Source organism: Pongo pygmaeus, chromosome 16, assembly GCF_028885625.2.
Source record: "Pongo pygmaeus isolate AG05252 chromosome 16, NHGRI_mPonPyg2-v2.0_pri, whole genome shotgun sequence".
Taxonomy (NCBI): Eukaryota; Metazoa; Chordata; class Mammalia; order Primates; family Hominidae; genus Pongo; species Pongo pygmaeus.
The window spans coordinates 54,764,225-54,782,267 of record NC_072389.2 but is presented as its reverse complement, the minus strand read 5'-3'; the positions used below and the strand labels follow the sequence as shown (position 1 = coordinate 54,782,267).

The 18,043-nt window shown below is 39.3% G+C and overlaps 1 protein-coding gene across 13 annotated transcripts in view; it reads left to right on the top strand.

Annotated features, from left to right (window-relative positions):
* Positions 1-18,043, top strand: part of FAM227B (family with sequence similarity 227 member B) — a 290,230-nt gene that overhangs the window by 72,048 nt on the left and 200,139 nt on the right. For all 13 annotated transcript variants that reach the window (XR_008494152.1, XM_054451200.1, XM_054451199.1 and 10 more), the window contains one exon: positions 10,261-10,387. Coding sequence is in view for 12 of the 13 variants with exons in the window: in XM_054451200.1 (XP_054307175.1) it covers positions 10,261-10,387 (127 nt within the window). In the remaining variant the exon portion in view is untranslated. The remainder of the gene's footprint in view (positions 1-10,260; positions 10,388-18,043) is intronic.

The following is an 18,043-nucleotide window of genomic DNA, read 5'->3' as shown; positions in this document are numbered from 1 at the left end:
GGAAGTTCTCCTGGATAATATCCTGCAGAGTGTTTTCCAACTTGGATCCATTATCCCCATCACTTTCAGGTACACCAATCAGATGTAGATTTGGTCTTTTCACATAGTCCCATATTTCTTGGAGGCTTTGTTCGTTTCTTTTTATTCTTTTTCCTCTAAACTTCTCTGCTCATCATCACTGGCCATCGGAGAAATGCAAATCAAAACCACAATGAGATACCATCTCACACCAGTTAGAATGGTGATCATTAAAAAGTCAGGAACAACAGGTGCTGGAGAAGATGTGGAGAAATAGGAACACTTTTACACTGTTGGTGGGACTGTAAACTAGTTCAACCATTGTGGAAGTCAGTGTGGCAATTCCTCAGGGATCTAGAACTAGAAATACCATTTGACCCAGCCATCCCATTACTGGGTATATACCCAAAGGATTATAAATCATGCTGCTATAAAGACACATGCACATGTATGTTTATAGCGGCACTATTCACAATAGCAAAGACTGGGAACCAACCCAAATGTCCAACAACGATAGACTGGATTAAGAAAATGTAACACATATACACCACGGAATACTATGCAGCCATAAAAAAGGATGAGTTCATGTCCTTTGTAGGGACATGGATGAAACTGGAAACCATCATTCTCAGCAAACTATCGCAAGGACAAAAACCAAACACCGCATGTTCTCACTCATAGGTAGGATTGAACAATGAGAACACATGGACACAGGAAGGGGAACATCACACACTGAGGACTGTTGTGGGGGGAGGGATAGCATTAGGAGATATACCTAATGCTAAATGATGAGTTAATGGGTGCGGCACACCAACATGACACATGTATACATATGTAACAAACCTGCACGTTGTGCACATGTACCGTAAAACTTAAAGTATAATAATAATAAAATTAAAAAAAAAAAAAAGAATAGCTACTCCTGCTCCCTTCTGGTGGGATCATATGATAGGCCACAAAATAAGTCTCAATAAATTTAAGAAAATCAAAATTATATGAAGTACTCTTTCAGACCACAGTAGAATAAAATTAGAAATTAGTCCAAAAGGAACCCTCAAAATGATACCGATACATGGAAGTTAAATAATCTGCTCCTTAATGATCTTTGGGTTAACAATGAAATTAAGATGAAAATTTTAAAATTCTTTGAACTGAACAATAATACTGACATGACCTATCTAAACCTCTGGGACACAGCAAAAGCCATGCTAAGAGGAAAGTTCATAGTATTAAATGTCTATATCAAAAAGCCTAAAAAAGCACAAATAGACAATCTAAGGGCACATCTCAAGGAACCAGAGAAACAAGAACAAACCAATCGCAAACCCAGCTGAAGAAAATCAACAACAAAAATCAGAGAAGAACTAAATGAAATTGAAACAAAAAACTATAAAAGACAAAACAAAAAGTTGATTCTTTGAAAAGATTAACAAATTTGACAGACCATTAGCAAGATTAAGCAAGAAAATAGAAGATCCAAGTAAGCTCAATTACAAACATAATGGGAGACATTACAACTGATACCACAGAAATACAAAAGATCGTTTAAGGCTACTATGAACACCTTTATGCACACAAATTACAAAATCTAGAGGAGATGGATAAATTCCAGGAAATATACAACTCTCCCAGATTATATCAGGAAGAAATAGAAACTCTGAATGGAGCAATAACAAGTAGTGAGATTGAAACAGTAATAAAAAAAAATTTGAGGATGAGATGGATTCACAGCTGAATTCTATCAGACATTTAAAGAAGAATTGGTACCAATTTTACTGAAACTATTCCAAAAGATGGTGAAAGAGGGACTCCTCCCTAATTCATTCTATGAAGCCAGGATCACCCTAATACCAAAACCAGGAAAGAACATAACAAAAAAAGAAAACTACAGACCAATATTCTTGATGAACATAGATGCAGAAATCCTCAACGAAATACTAGCTAACAGATTCCAACAGCATATCAAAAATATAATACACCACGATCAAGTATGTTTCATAACAGGGATGCAGAGATGGTTTAACATACCATCAATATGTCAATAAATGTGATACATCACAAAAACAAAACTAAAAAGCATATGATTATCTCAATAGATGCAGAAAAATTATTTGACAAAATCCAGCATCACTTTATGGTTAAAACCCTCAGCAAAATTGGCATAGAGGAGACATACCTCAGGGTAATAAAGCCATCTATGACAAATACACAGCCAACATTATACTGAATGGGGAGAAGTTGAAAGCATTGCCCCCTGAGAACTGGAACAAGACAAGGATGCCCACTTTCACCACTTCTATTTAACATACTGGCAGTCCTAGCCAGAGCAATCAAACAAGAGAATGAAATAAAGGGCATCCAAATGAGTAAAAAGGAAGTCATACTGTCACTGTTTTCTGTTGATATGATTGTATACCTAGAAAACCCTAAAGACTCATCAAAAAAGCTCCTATATCTGACAAATTAATTCACTAAAGTTTCAGGATATGAAATCAGTGTACACAAATAAATAGCACTGCTATACACCAACAACAACCAAGCTGAGAATCAAATGAAGAACTCAGTCCCTTTTACAACAGCTGCAAATATAAATAAATAAAACAAATAAATAAATAACTTGGGAATATACCTAACGAAGGAGGTGAAAGACCTCTGCAAGGAAAACTATAAAACACTGCTGAAACAAATCACAGATGAGACAAATAAAAACACATCCCATGCTCACAGATGGGTATAATCAATATTGTGAAAATGATCATACTGCCAAAAACAACCTACAAATTCAATGCAATTCCCATAAAAATAACATCATCTTTCTGCACAGAACTAGAAAAAATTCTAAAATTCATATGGAAACAAAAAGCCCACAAAGCCAAAGTAAGACTAAACAAAAAGAACAAATTTAGAGGCATCACATTACCCAACTTCAAACTATACTAGAAGGCTGTGTTACCAAAACACCATGGTACTAGTATAAAAATAGGCAAGTAGACAAATCAAAGAGCATAGAAAACACTGAAATAAAGCGAAATACTTACAGCCAACTGATCTTTGACAAAGCAAACAAAAACATAAAGTGGGGAAAGGAGACCCTATTTAACAAATGGTTCTGGGATAATTGGCAAACCACATGTAGAAGAATAAAGCTGGATACTTGTCTCTTATACAAAAGTCAACTCAAGATGGCTCAAAGACTTAAATCTAAGACCTGAAACCATAAAAATTCTAGAAGATAACATTGGAAAAACTCTTCTAGACATTGGTTTAGGCAGAGTTCATGACCAAAAAACCAAAAGCAAACTTAACAAAAACAGAAACAAATAGGTGGGACTTAATTAAACTAAAAAGCTTCTGCACAACAAAAGGAATAATCTGCAAAGTAAACAGCATCCTGAGTGGGTGCAAATGTTTGCAAACTACGAATCTGACAAAGGACTAATATCCAGAATCTACAAGAAACTCAAATGAATCAGCAAGAAAAAAACAAATAATTCCATTAAAAAGTGGACAAAGGACATGAATAGACAATTCTCAAAAGAAGATATACAAATGGCCAACAAACATATGAAAAAATGCACTACATCGCTGATTATTAGGGAAATACAAATCAAAACCACAATATGATACCATTTTACTCCTGCAAGAATTACCATAAGTAAAAAATCCAAAAATAATATATGTTGGCATGGGTGTGGTGAAAAGGGAACACTTTTACACTGCTGGTGGTAACGTAAACAAATAAAACAACTATGGAAAACAGTATGGGGATTATTCAAAGAACTAAAAGTAGAACTACCGTTTGATCCAGCAATCCCACTACTGGGTATCTACCCAGAGGAAAAGAAGACATTATATGAAAAAGTCACTTGCACACGCATGTTTATAGCAGCACAATTTGCAATTGCAAAAATATGAAACCAGCCTAAATGCCTATCAACCAACAAGTGGATAAAGAAAGTGGTATATATATATATATATATAAAGAAATGTTTGTAAAAAGAAATGTTTATGAAAGAAATTTTCATGTGCGTCCATGTGAAGAGACCACCAAACAGGCTTTGTGTGAGCAACATGGCTGTTTATTTCACCTGGGTGCAGGCGGGCTGAGTCCGAAAAGAGAGTCAGCGATGGGAGATAAGGGTGGGGCCGTTTTATAGGATTTGGGTAGGTAAAGGAAAATTACAGTCAAAGGGGGTTTGTTCTCTGGCAGGCAGGAGTGGGGGTCACAAGGTGCACAGTGGGGGTGCTTTTTGAGCCAGGATGAGCCAGGAAAAGGACTTTCACAAAGTAATGTCATCACTTAAGGCAAGGACCGGCCATTTACACTTCTTTTGTGGTGGAATGTCGTCAGTTAAGGTGGGGCAGGGCATATTCACTTTTTTTGTGATTCTTCAGTTACTTCAGGCCATCTGGGCATATACATGCAAGTCACAGGGGATGCGATGGCTTGGCTTGGGCTCAGAGGCCTGACATTCCTGCCTTCTTATATTAATAAGAAAAATAAAATAGTGTTGAAGTGTTGGGGCGGCAAAAATTTTTGGGGGGTGGTACGGAGAGAGAATGGGCGATGTTTCTCAGGGCTGCTTCAAGCGGGATTAGGGGCGGCGTGGGAACCTAGAGTGGGAGAGATTAAGCTGAAGGGTGGTCTTGTGGTAAGGGGTGATATTGTGGGGATGTTAGAAGAAACATTTGTCGTATAGAATGATTGGTGATGGCCTGGATACGGTTTTGGATGAATTGAGAAACTGAATGGAAGAAGAGAAGGAGAAAAACAGGTATAAAAGGTCTAAGAATTGGGACGACTCAGGATATCTGATTAGAGAGTGCCTAAGGAGATTCAGCATAGTCCTGCCAGCAAAGATTATTTATTTACTTCAAGAGTTAAGAGTGGCAGTTTGGGGATAGCACCAGGAGATATCAGCTGTGATGGCTTGGAAAAACTGTGTAAACTGGCAGTGTAAACAAGAGCAGGGCATGTATGAGTAGTTGAGAACGGTGAATAAGAGTATGACTAGACAAAAGATAGTAGGGATGACAAGTTTTTTGGGGGCACAGTCTAAGTTGGTCTGGTGTCTGGAATGAGACTGGGGCCTAATAAAAAGGAGCGTCTATACAGGAGCTTAAATGGGCTGTACCCTGTAGCATTCCAAGGACAGGCCTGAATTCTGAGAAGGGAAAGTGGTAAAAGTATTGTCCAGTCCTTTTTAAGTTGGTGGCTGAGCTTGGTGAGGTGTGTTTTTAAAAGATCTTTAGTCCATTCTACTTTTCTTGAAGACGGAGGACCATAAGGGATATAAAGGTTTCATTGAATACTAAGAGCCTGAAAAACTGCTTGGCTGATTTGACTAATAAAGGCTCGTCTGTTATCAGACTGTATTGAGGTGGGAAGGCTAAACTGAAGAATTATGTCTGACAGAAGGGAAGAAATGACTGCGGTGGCCTTCTCAGACCCTGTAGGAAAGGCCTCTACCTATCCAGTGAAAGTATCTACCTAGACTAAGAGATATTTTAGTTATCTGACTCAGGGCATGTTGAGTAAAGCTAATTTGCTGGTCCTGGGTGGGGCAAATCCTCGAGCTTGATGTGTAGGGAAGGGAAGGGGCCTGAATAATCCCTGAGGAGTAGTAGAATAGCAGTTGGAACACTGAGAAGTTATTTCCTTGAGGATAGATTTCCACAATGGAAAGGAAATGAGAGGTTCTGAGAGGTGGGCTAGTGGCTTGTACTATAGCATAACCTGCCTTTGCTGGTGTGTGGTGATTAGGCCTGGTGGAACCGCCATCAATAAATCAAGCGTGATCAGGGTGAGGAACAGGAAAGAAGGAAATTTGGGGAAATGGGGTGAATGTCAGTTGGATCAGAGAGATACAGTCATGGGGGTGAGGTGTGGTATCAGGAATAATATGGGAAGCCGGACTGAAGTCTGGGCCAGGAACGACGGTAATTGTAGGAGACTCAACAAAGAGTTAGTATAGCTGAAGGAGCCGGGAAGCAGAAAGTATATGCGTCAGGTATGAGGAAGAAAATAGATTTTGGAAGTTATGAGAACTGTAGAGAGTGAGTTGAGCATAGTTTGTGATTTTGAGGGCCTCTAAAAGTATTAAAGCAGCGGCAGCCGCTGCACACAGACATGAGGGCTAGGCTAAAACAGTAAGGTCAAGTTGTTTGGACAGAAAGGCTACAGGGTGTGGTCCTGGCTCTTATGTAAGAATTCTGACCGTGCTAACCATGCCTAGGAAGGAAAGGAGTTGTTGTTTTGTAGAAGGTGCTGGGGTTTGAGAGATCGGTCGGACACAATTGGCAGGGAGAGCACGTGTGTTTTTATGATAATTATGCCGAGATAAGTAACAGATGAGGAAGAAATTTGGGCTTGATTGAAGTAATGGGGGCTGTCTGTGAAGCTTTGCGGCAGTACAGCCTAGGTAATTTGCTGAGCTTGATGGGTGTCAGGGTCATTCGAAGTGAAACCAAAGAGAGGCTGGGATTAAGGGTGCAAAGGAATAGTAAAGAAAGTGTGTTTGAGATCTAGAACAGAATAATGGGTTGTAGAGGCAGGTATTGAGGATAAGAGAGTATATGGGTTTGACACCACAGGGTGGATAGGCAAAACAATTTGGTTGATAAGGCGCAGATCCTGAATTAACTTGTAAGGCTTGTCTGGTTTTAGGACAGGTAAAACGGGGGAATTGTAAGGAGAGTTTATAGGCTTTAAAAGGCCATGCTGTAGCAGGCAAGTGATAACAGGCTTTAATCTTTTTAAAGCGTGCTGCAGGATGGGATATTGGCGTTGAGTGGGTTAAGGGTGATTAGGTTTTAATGAGATGGTAAGGGGTGCATGATCGGTCGCCAAGGAGGGAGTAGAGGTATCTTATACTTGTGGGTTAAGGTGGGAGGATATAAGAGGAGGACGCAAAGGAGACTTTGGATTGGGAAGAAGGGCGGCAATGAGATATAGCTGTAGTCCAGGAATAGTCATGGAAGCAGATAATTTAGTTAAAGTATCTCAGCCTAATAAGGGAACTGGGCAGGTGGGGATAACTAAAAAGGAGTGTTTAAAAGAGTATTGTCTAAGTTGGCACCAGAGTTGGGGAGTTTCAAGAGGTTTAGAAGCCTGGCTGTCAATACCTACAACAGTTATAGAGGCAAGGGAAATAGGCCCTTGAAAAGAAGGTAATGTGGAGTGGGTAGCCTCCGTATTGATTAAGAAGGGGACGGGCTTAACTTCCACTGTGAGAGTTACCCGAAACTCAGCGTCCATGATGGTCTAGGGGGCTTCTGAGGCGATCGGGTAGTGTCAATCTTCAGCCGCTAAGCCAAGAAGATCTGGGAAGGAGTCAGTCAGAGAGCCTTGGGCCAGAGTTCCAGGGGCTCCCGGAGTGGCTGCCAGGTGAGTTGAACAGTCCAATTTTCAGTGGGGTCCCATACAGATGGGACGCAGCTTAGGAGGAATCCCAGGCTGCGGGCATTCCTTGGCCCAGTGGCCAGATTTCCGGCACGTGTAGCAAGCTCCTGTGGGAGGAGGTTCTGGAGGAACGCCTGGCCGCTGCGGTTCAGGCGTTTGGAAGTTCTTGTGTGCTGGAGATGTGGCTGGGGTTTGTCTCACAGGGCAGGCAAGGAATTGCAACTTTTTTCTATTATTGTACACCTTGAAGGCGAGGTTAATTAGATCCTGTTGTGGGGTTTGAGGGCCGGAATTTAATTTTTGGAGTTTTATTTAATGTCAGGAGCAGATTGTGCAATAAAATGTATTTTGAAAATAAGACGGCCTTTTGACCTTTTAGGGTCTAGGGCTGTAAAGTATCTCAGGGTTGCTGCCAAACAAGTCATGAACTGGGCTGGATTTTTATATTTGATGAAAAAGAGCCTAAACGCTATCTGATTTGGGATAAAGAAAAAGGAGCATTAGCCTTGACTATGCCTTTAGCTCCAGCCACTTTTTTAAGAGTAAATTGCTGGGCAGGAGAGGGAAGGCTAGTCACGGAATGAAACTGTAAGCCGGACCAGGTGTGAGGAGGGGAGGTGATAAAAAGATTATAGGGTGGAGGAGCAGAGGCTGAGGAAGAATTGGGACCTAGCTCGGCCTGGCAAGGAGCAGCCTGGGGAGGAAGGGAGAGTTCAGATGGGTCTGTAGAAAAGGAAGATTAGAAAGACTCAGTGACGCTTGGGGTTGGGACTCAGGGGACAGGTGGGAGGGAAAGAAGGAAGATTTGAGACGAGTTGCACTGGGCACAGAGACTAGGAAGGGACTGATGTGTAAAAGAATGCCTGGACGTCGGGCATCTCAGACCATTTGCCTATTTTACGACAAGAATTATTTAGATCTTGCAGGATGGAAAAATTCAAAGTGCCATTTTCTGGCTATTTGGAACTACTGTCGAGTTTGTATTGAGATCAAGCAGCATTGCAGAAGAAAATAAGGCATTTAGGTTTGAGGTCATGTGTGAGTTGAAGAGGTTTTAAGTTTTTGAGAACACAGGCCAAGGGAGTAGAAGAAGGAATGGAGGGTGGAAGGTTCCCATAGTGAGGGAAGCAAGCCTAGAGAAAAAAGAGAGTAGAGAAACGGAGGGAAGGGGTTTGGGGGTTCTTACCTTCCAGAAAAGTGGGAAAAGGGGTTGGGGCACAAAGATAAGAGGTCGGGGCATGGAAATAAGGGATGGGGCACAGAAATAAGGGGTCAGGGCATGGAAATAAGGGGTTGGGGCACAGAGATATGAGGTTGAGGCATGGAAATAAGGGATTGGGGTGCAGAGATACGAAGTTGGGGTACTTGCCCCTCCTCTAGAAAAGTGGGACTTGCCGCTAAGAGTGAAGGAGAAGGGGTTGAGGGGTACTTGCCCCTCCCCCAGAAAAGCAGAGAAGGGGTAGAGACAAGGAGAGAAGGGGTTGGGGTACTTGCCCCTTCCCCAGAAAAGCAGGACTTGCCGCTAAGGGTGAAGGACCAAGGCAGGCGTCCCTGCGTGGTCTGACACCTTTGAAACGTGGGTGAATAATCAGAGAGGCGTCCCTGCAATGATTAAACACCAAGGGAAGGCTGCCTTCCCAGTCCGTGACCGGTGCCGGAGTTTTGGGTCCACGGATAAAACGTGTCTCCTTTGTCTCTACCAGAAAATGAAAGGAATTGAAATTAAGAGAAGGGAGAGATTGAAGAGTGGAAAGAAGAAGGTGGTTGAGGGACAGTGAGAGAGGTTGGAGAAGAGAGTAAGAAGAGGCCGCTTACCTGATTTAAAATTGGTGAGATGTTCCTTGGGCTGGCCGGTCTGAGGACCTGAGGTCATAGGTGGATCTTTCTCACGGAGCAAAGAACAGGAGGACAGGGAATTGATCTCCCAAGGGAGGTCCCCCGATCCAAGTCACGGCACCAAATTTCATGCGCGTCCATGTGAAGAGACCACCAAACAGGCTTTGTGTGAGCAACATTGCTGTTTATTTCACCTGGGTGCAGGCTGGCTGAGTCTGAAAAGAGAGTCAGCGATGGGAGATAAGGGTGGGGCCGTTTTATAGGATTTGGGTAAGTAAAGGAAAATTACAGTCAAAGGGGGTTTGTTCTCTGGCAGGCAGGAGTAGGGGTCGCAAGGTGCTCAGTGGGGGTGCTTTTGAGCCAGGATGAGCCAGGAAAAGGACTTTCACAAGGTAATGTCATCACTTAAGGCAAGGACCAGCCATTTACACTTCTGTGGTGGAATGTCATCAGTTAAGGTGGGGCAGGGCATATTCACTTTTTTTGTGATTCTTCAGTTACTTCAGGCCATCTGGGTGTATACGTGCAAGTCACGGGATGCGATGGCTTGGCTTGGGCTCAGAGGCCTGACAGAAATGATTATAAAAAGAAATAATCTTTTCACAAAACCTCCTTAACATGTAATTTACCTATATAAGAAACCTGCACATGTACCCTTGAATATAAAATAAAAGTTAAAAATATTAAATAAATGTAAAACTGGTTTTAAAAACTAAAATTTAAAATCATAAGGAAACCAAAGAAATTTAATTTCCAGGTGGTTGCGGGGAGTGGAGAGGGTGGCATTGCTCCTTACTGAAACATATTCCAGTTCAAATTTAGCTTTCAGGCATAGTGATGTACATTAATTTATATAAATGTGATTTTAGAATTTAAAAAATGGCAAATTTTTATTTGGTTAATAAATTGCAAGGCAAATTTAAAAAATAATAACTTCTTTGGCAGCTGTCATATATTAAAATTTAAAAATATAAAATTAATCTAATATGATTTTATTTTGGTAGATATATCCTGATTGTTTGGCACAAGCCATATATGCAACATTCCATGAAGCATTTCCAGAATCCAGTTACCTCTTTAATGATGAATTTAAAGAAGACCTAGGGAATAACATTTTCCTTTGGTGTTCAGGTATGAATATATCATTTAAATATTGATCATTGTTTTGGTTTCTAAAATTTTGGGGTTGCAGTATTTTATTTATTCCATCCAAAAATATTGGTAGTTCTTTTTCTTACAAAGCATGCCATAGCAGTACCCATGTGTTAAAATAAATGTTATTTTCTTCTGAAAATTTCATTATACCATAATTAATTACTTATTAAATTTAGAGCCAAATATCTTATAATCAATGGAATTATCATGGAAAACTGAAATGTCACAGAAATAAAGTCATACCATGTATGTACTATATTTGGACCATACATGTTTTAAACAGCTTTTAGAATACTACTTACATTTAATTAGCAAATAATATTATTTAGGATAAAATCTAGAAATAATTTAATTTCTCAGAGAACATTAATCAAGGAAAACCTGTTTGTGAGTCACTGTGTGTGTATAGGTGAAAATGGTAGGATTGAAAAGCTAAAGGAAAGCAAAACTCTATCCTAGAACATTTATCAAGAGATTTAAGTACTAGGGTTTAAAACTAAGGTATAGAAATATAATTTCATGTTCCTAGAATGACCTCCCAGCATTTTTTTATAAGATTATTATTATTAACCACCAGAAGCTATTAACTGTTTTCACATAGTTCTTGTAAATATTTCAATCTAAATGTTATCTGATTTTTAAAACTGCATAATGTCAGTTTTTACTAACCAAATCACTTTTATAAGAAAATGTTTTATACTTTATGGAGGGAGCCTTTGAGAGGTAAAGACTTGAAAACAACCCTGAAAAACCACCTATGAATACACACGGGTAAGAATCTCCTCCTAGTTATATAAAAAATCAAATTAGTTCAAACATAAGAAACAAAAACGAAACGACCACAGCATTCAAACAAAGATACTATAAGAAAACATGATGAAGGGCAGAAGAATTTTCTACAGACCTATTATGAACTGAATTGTATCTTCCCCAAAATTCATATGTTGAAGTAAATTCATCTCTACTACACCTCACAATGTGACTGTATTTGGAGATGTGATCTTTAAAGAAGTAATTAAGGTTAAATGGCATTACATGGGTGGGCTCTAATCCAATATGATTGGTGTCCTTATAAGAGGTGGGAGAGATAAATGATATGAGCAACACGGTGGATTAGGTTATACCAGCTTTTATCTCTCTCACACACACACGAAATAATTAGACAGCTACCCATGAACAAAAATAGTCCTAGAAGGGCTTAAGAGTCAAATTTAAAACCTACAGCAACATAGTACAGCAAAAACCAATAATTGCACAGAAAGGATTTCTGGGGAGATTGGCATATGTGAGACATCTGGATACAGCTAGGAACAAAGAAAGATGGGGAATATCAGAATCAGTCATGAGGCAGGTACCACTGTGGTCTCCAATGGCCTGCTCTGCAAAGGATCCTAGCAGCCTTTTCTACTAAGGACTTCAACAGTTCCTGAGGCAGCCACACACTCCCTGTAGCTTTCACATCAGATGTCCCCTTAGTGTTCATCCTTTCTGTCGTCAGGACACAGAGGACACTGCTGGCTCTTGCCACTGAGATGGTTAACCAACAGCCATTGCTGTTTTGACCTCCTGGAGAGAGAGAGAGACACTGCTGTGCTCCAGCCTCAATAGGAAGCCACTGTTGTGCTACCCAGGGCCAGGACCTACTCACATCCAAAACCATGCATGCCACAGACTCCAGAGCTACAGACACTCTTTGCATACCCACATTCTAGGCCTCAGCTTTGTTGCAGGAGCATGCATGTCCATGTTTCATATTCCAAAGTCATTTTCACAACAAGCTAGCCTGCACCTGGGACCATGGAACCACTTTTACTCCACACATGTCTGCACTTTAAATTCTAGCTCTACAGCCACTCCATAAACACCTCCTATGGACACCAGAGCCACTGCTGCAGCATCTGCATGTGCATCTGCATTGTGGACTCTAGAGCAACAGTGAATTTGCACATGCCCATGTTCTGGACCCCAGATCCTAGGGCAAACACCTGCACCCATGACACTGGACCCACTGCATCACCACCTCAGATTCCTGAGCTCTGCCTGAATTTACTCTCCATACCTCATTTTCTTGTTTCTCCAAAAGTTCCCACGTCCCACAAACCATTATTAATGCTGCTGCAGAGGGACCTGCACCACAGGCACCAATGTCCCTACTGCCCCAGACCCTGGAGCCACTGACTCTTCATGTGTACTCAGACTCCAAATCCTGGCACCATGGCCACTTTGTGGGCACTGGACATCAGACACTGATGCCACCACTGCTACCACCACGAGGATGCCCACAAACTGAACCTGGCATTTTTAGGGATATCTGTGGGCATGAATTCCACTATGGGAGAAAAAGAGATTAGTAAGATCCCAGCAGCCTTTGTAGCTGAAGACCCTAACAACCCTCACAGCCATTGCAGACACCACTAGCCTTGGCGACTGAGGATGCTGCAATTTTCAGTGATGCTGACCTCATCTGACAGAGCTGCATGGGGAATGTAAGCTGTTGCATGCTCACCAAGCCGGAAACACTACACCTAACCTAGCCAATGCCTTCACACCCACCCATAGTTGAAGCTCTTTCCCCACCAAAACCAGCCTGTAAATTCTGGAAGAGGTGACTGCACCATCAAATGTGCAGACATGAATGCAAGGCAAAAAAGAAGCAAGGAGAACAAAGAAACATGATACTGCCAACAGAATGCAATAATTTTCTAGTAACTGACCCAAAATAAATGGATACTCAATAATTTCCTGATAAAGGATTCAAAATAATTAAGGAAACTAAGTTAACTAAAAAGAGAACACAGATAGACAACTAAACAATAGAAAAAGATACTTGAACACATTGAGATCAATGAAGAAATAGGAATTTAAAAAACCAGAACTCTGGAGCTTAAGAATACAGTGAATGAAATGAAAAATGCAATAGACAGTGTCAACAGCAGACTTGATCAAGCAGAAGAAAGAATCTGTGAACTGTAAGACAGGTCAATTGAAAGTATCCAGTCAGGAGCAAAAGGAAAAAAGAATGAAGAAAGTCTACAGAGTTTATAGGAAACCATTAAAAGAGTTAAATTTTACATTGCAGCCTTTTCAGGTGAAGAGAGAGAAAGGGCAGGACCTGAAGCCTTGACCCACTGGAGCATTTGCACCCCCTGGTACCCAAAGTGAAGTAGCACCTCACCCCTTGGGGACCCAAAGTCTCAGCCTACCAGAGCATCCTGCTTCTCCAGTGCCAAAGCTGAGGCAATGCTTCACCTTCCAGGGACCCTAAGCTTAGGTCCCCCAGAGCAGTTGTGCCTTCTGGGGCCAAACTGATGAAGTGCTCCATGTTCCAGGGAATCAGAAGCTTGGCTGAGCTGTCCTTGTCATCTTCATGTTGAGTAGGCTGAGGAAAAGGAGGAAAAAGAGGGATTGGTCTTGGCGGTGGTAGAGGCAGATGAAAATCCATATGTAAGTGAACCCAAGTACTTCAATTTATATTCTTCAAGTGTCAACCGCATAATCAGACTCTCTCCTGGCTTGCAAAGTTTTTGTTGAAAAATCCACTGAAAGCCACCACATTCCCTTGTATGTGAGGAACTTTCTTTACCTTATTGCTTTAAAAATTTTCCGTCCGTGATTCTTTTTTTAACATTACAGTCTTATTAACTAGTACCTTCATGTTGTACATTAGATCTTTAGACTAGTTCATCCTACATATCTGCTCCTTCATAACCTCTAACCTTTATCTTCCCATTCGTGCTGTACCCCACCCACCTTGCCTGGTCCCAGTAACCAATGTTTTATTCTTTATTTCTGTATCTTTGATTTTTCTTATTTTCCAAATATCAGTGAGATCATGAAATATTTTTATTTATGCGTCTGACTTATTTCACTGGATTATTCCTTCCAGGTTCTACGTTGTAGGGCAAATGGCAGTATCTCCTTTTTTAAAATGCTGAATAATATTCTGTTTTACATATACACCAAAATATTTTTATCCATTCATCAATCAATAAGCACTTAGGCTGTTTCTATACCTTGGCTATTGTGAGGAGTGCTGCAATGAACATGGGAATGCAGATACCCTTATGATGTGGTGATTTCATTTCCTTTGGGTAATATACCCAAAAGTGAGATTGCTGGGTCACATGGTAGTCATATTTTAAATTTCTTTAGGAAATCTCATACTGTTTTCCTCAATAGCTGCACCAGTCTACATTCTTACCAGTAGTGTACAAGGGTTCCCATTTATGCACACCCTTACCAATTTTTTTTATCCCTTGACTTTTTAATAGCCATTCTATGTGAGGTGATATTCATAGTGGTTTTAATTTGCATTTTCCTAAAAATTAATGATTTTGAGCACCTTTTCATATACCTGTATGTCTTTTCATATATTTGTATGTCTTCTTTGAAGGAATGTCTATTCAAGTCATTGGCTTATTTATTAATTGGGTTGTTTTCTACTTTGAGTTGTATGAATTCTTTATAAATTATAGATATTACAATTAATAGGTAGTAGTAGTTATATTATCTGTCATTATATTTTCCTAATTCATAGGTTGCCATTTCATTTTGTTGATTATTTTCTTTGATGTGCAGAAGACGTTTAGTTTGATGTCATCCCATTTGTTTATTTTTGCTATTGTAGCCCAAGCTATTGGTATGATATCCAAATATTCATCACATATGTCAGTGTCAAGAAGCTATTGCCCTATGTTCTCATTTAGAAGTTTTATGGTTTTATGTCTTACATTTAGGTAGCCTATCCAATTTTTTGTGGAGTTTCTGAGTGGCATAAAATAAGGGTCCATTTCATTCTTTTGCATGTGGAAATTCAGTTTTCCCAGCACCATTTATTGAAAAAACTATCTTTTCCTCATTGTGTTCTTTTGGTGCCCTTGTCAAAACTTAATTCACCACATATGTTTGTCATTTATTTCTGGGCCCTATATTCTATACCTGATCTCTATGTCGGTGTTCATGCCAATACCATAGTTTTTTAAAATTATTGTTTCTATAGCTTTTTAATATAATTTTAAATCAAGAGGTTTAATGCCTACAACTTTTTTTTCCTCATAATTGCTTTGCCCTCTCAGGATCTTTTCTGGTTCTATACAAATTTTAGAATTGTTTATTCTGTTTCTGTGAAGAATGTCATTAAGATTTTGTTAGATATTGTGTTGACATTGTATATAGGTTTGGGTAGTATGGACATATTAACCATATTGATTCTTCTGATACATAGCGTGGGATATCTTTATTGTTGTCTTCTTCAATGTCTTTCTTCAGTGTTTTACAGTGTTCAGTCTGCAGACTTTTTACTTCTTTAGTTAAATTTATTCTTAAATAGTTATTTTTGACACTCTTATTAAATGGAATTTTTGAATATCTTTTTTGGATAGTTTGTTGTTAATATATAGAAATGTAATTGATTCCACAATGGTTGAACTAGTTTACAGTCCCACCAACAGTGTAAAAGTGTTCCTATTTCTCCACATCCTCCCCAGCACCTGTTGTTTCCTGACTTTTTAATGATTGCCATTCTAACTGGTGTGAGATGGTATCTCATTGTGGTTTTGATTTGCATTTCTCTGATGGCCAGTGATGGTGAGCATTTTGTCATTTGTTTTTTGGCTGCATAAATGTCTTCTTTTGAGAAGTGTCTGTTCATGTCTTTCACCCACTTTTTGATGGGGTTGTTTGTTTTCTTCTTGTAAATTTGTTTGAGTTCATTGTAGATTCTGGATATTAGCCCTTTGTCAGATGAGTAGGTTGTGAAAATTTTCTCCCATTTTGTAGGTTGCCTGTTCACTCTGATGGTAGTTTCTTTTGCTGTGCAGAAGCTCTTGAGTTTAATTAGATCACATTTGTCAATTTTGGCTTTTGTTGCCATTGCTTTTGGTGTTTTAGACATGAAGTCCTTGCCCATGCCTATGTCCTGAATGGTAATGCCTATGTTTTCTTCTAGGGTTTTTACATTGTGGAAGTCAGTGTGGCGATTCCTCAGGGATCTAGAACTAGAAATACCATTTGACCCAGCCATCCCATTACTGGGTATATACCCAAAGGACTATAAATCATGCTGCTATAAAGACACATGCACACGTATGTTTACTGCGGCACTATTCACAATAGCAAAGACTTGGAACCAACCCAAATGTCCAACAATGATAGACTGGATTAAGAAAATATGGCACATATACACCATGGAATACTATGCAGCCATAAAAAATGATGAGTTCATGTCCTTTGTAGGGACATGGATGAAATTGGAAATCATCATTCTCAGTAAACTATCGCAAGGACAAAAAACCAAACACCGCATGTTCTCACTCATAGATGGGAATTGAACAATGAGAACACATGGACACAGGAAGGGGAACATCACATTCTGGGGACTGTTGGGGGTGGGGGCAAGGGGGAGGGATAGCATTAGGAGATATACCTAATGCTAAATGGCAAGTTAATGGGTGCAGCACACCAGCATGGCACATGTATACATATGTAACTAACCTGCACATTGTGCACATGTACCCTAAAACTTAAAGTATAATAATAATAATAATAAAAAAAAATAATAATAATAAAATAAAAATTTAAAAAAAGAAAATAAGTGGAAAGAAAATAAATGTAATTGATTCTTGTATATTGACTTAGTATCCTGTAACTTTGCAGAAATCACTTATCAGTTCTAACTTTTTTGTCAATGCTTTAGGATTTTCTACAGATACTATTATGTCATCTGTAAATACAGATAATTTTATGTATTTCCTTTCCCATTTTCATGTTTTTTCTTTTTTTTTTTTTTTTTTTTTTTTTGTCTGATTGCCCTTGCTAGTACTTTCCAGCACTGTGTTAAAGAGAAATGCTAAGAGAGAGTATCCTTGTCTTGTACTGGATCTTAGTGGAAAAGTGTTCTGGTTTTTCCAGTTGATTATAATGTTAGCCATGGGTTTTGCGTAAATGGCCTTCATTATGTTTAGGAACTTTATTTCTACGTCTAAACTGTTGAGAGTTTTTATCAAAAGAATGTTGAAACTTATCAAATGCTTTTTTTTGCATCAATTAATATGATCATGAGGCTATCATAACTGATTCTGTTGGTATGATGTGTCACATTGATTGAATTGCATTTATTAAACCAGCCTTGCATGCTAGGGATAAAGCCTATTTAGTGATGATGTATAATCTTTTTCGTGTGCTTTTAAATTTGATTTGCTAATATCTTATTAAGGATTTTTACATCATTGTTCATCAGAGAAATTGACCTGTAGTGTTCTTGTGATATCTCTGTCTGGTTTGAGTACCAAGGTGATGCTGATCTCACTAAGTGTGTTTGAGAGTATTCTCTCTAGTTTTATTTTTAGAGTTTAAAGAGTATTGATATTAATTCTTCTTTACATGTTTGGTAGAATTCACCCATAAAGCCATCTGGTGTTGCACTCTTCATTGTTGGGAGGTTTTTAATTACCTCTTCAATGTCTTTATTTGTTGTTAGTATGTTCCAGCTTCCTATTTCTTCCTGATTAATATTAATACGTTGCATTTTTCTAGGTATTTGTCCATTCCATTTAGGTTTTTTCAATTTGCTGGCATATAATTATTCATAATAGTCTCATAATTCTTTTTATTTCAGAGGTATCTCTTGTAATG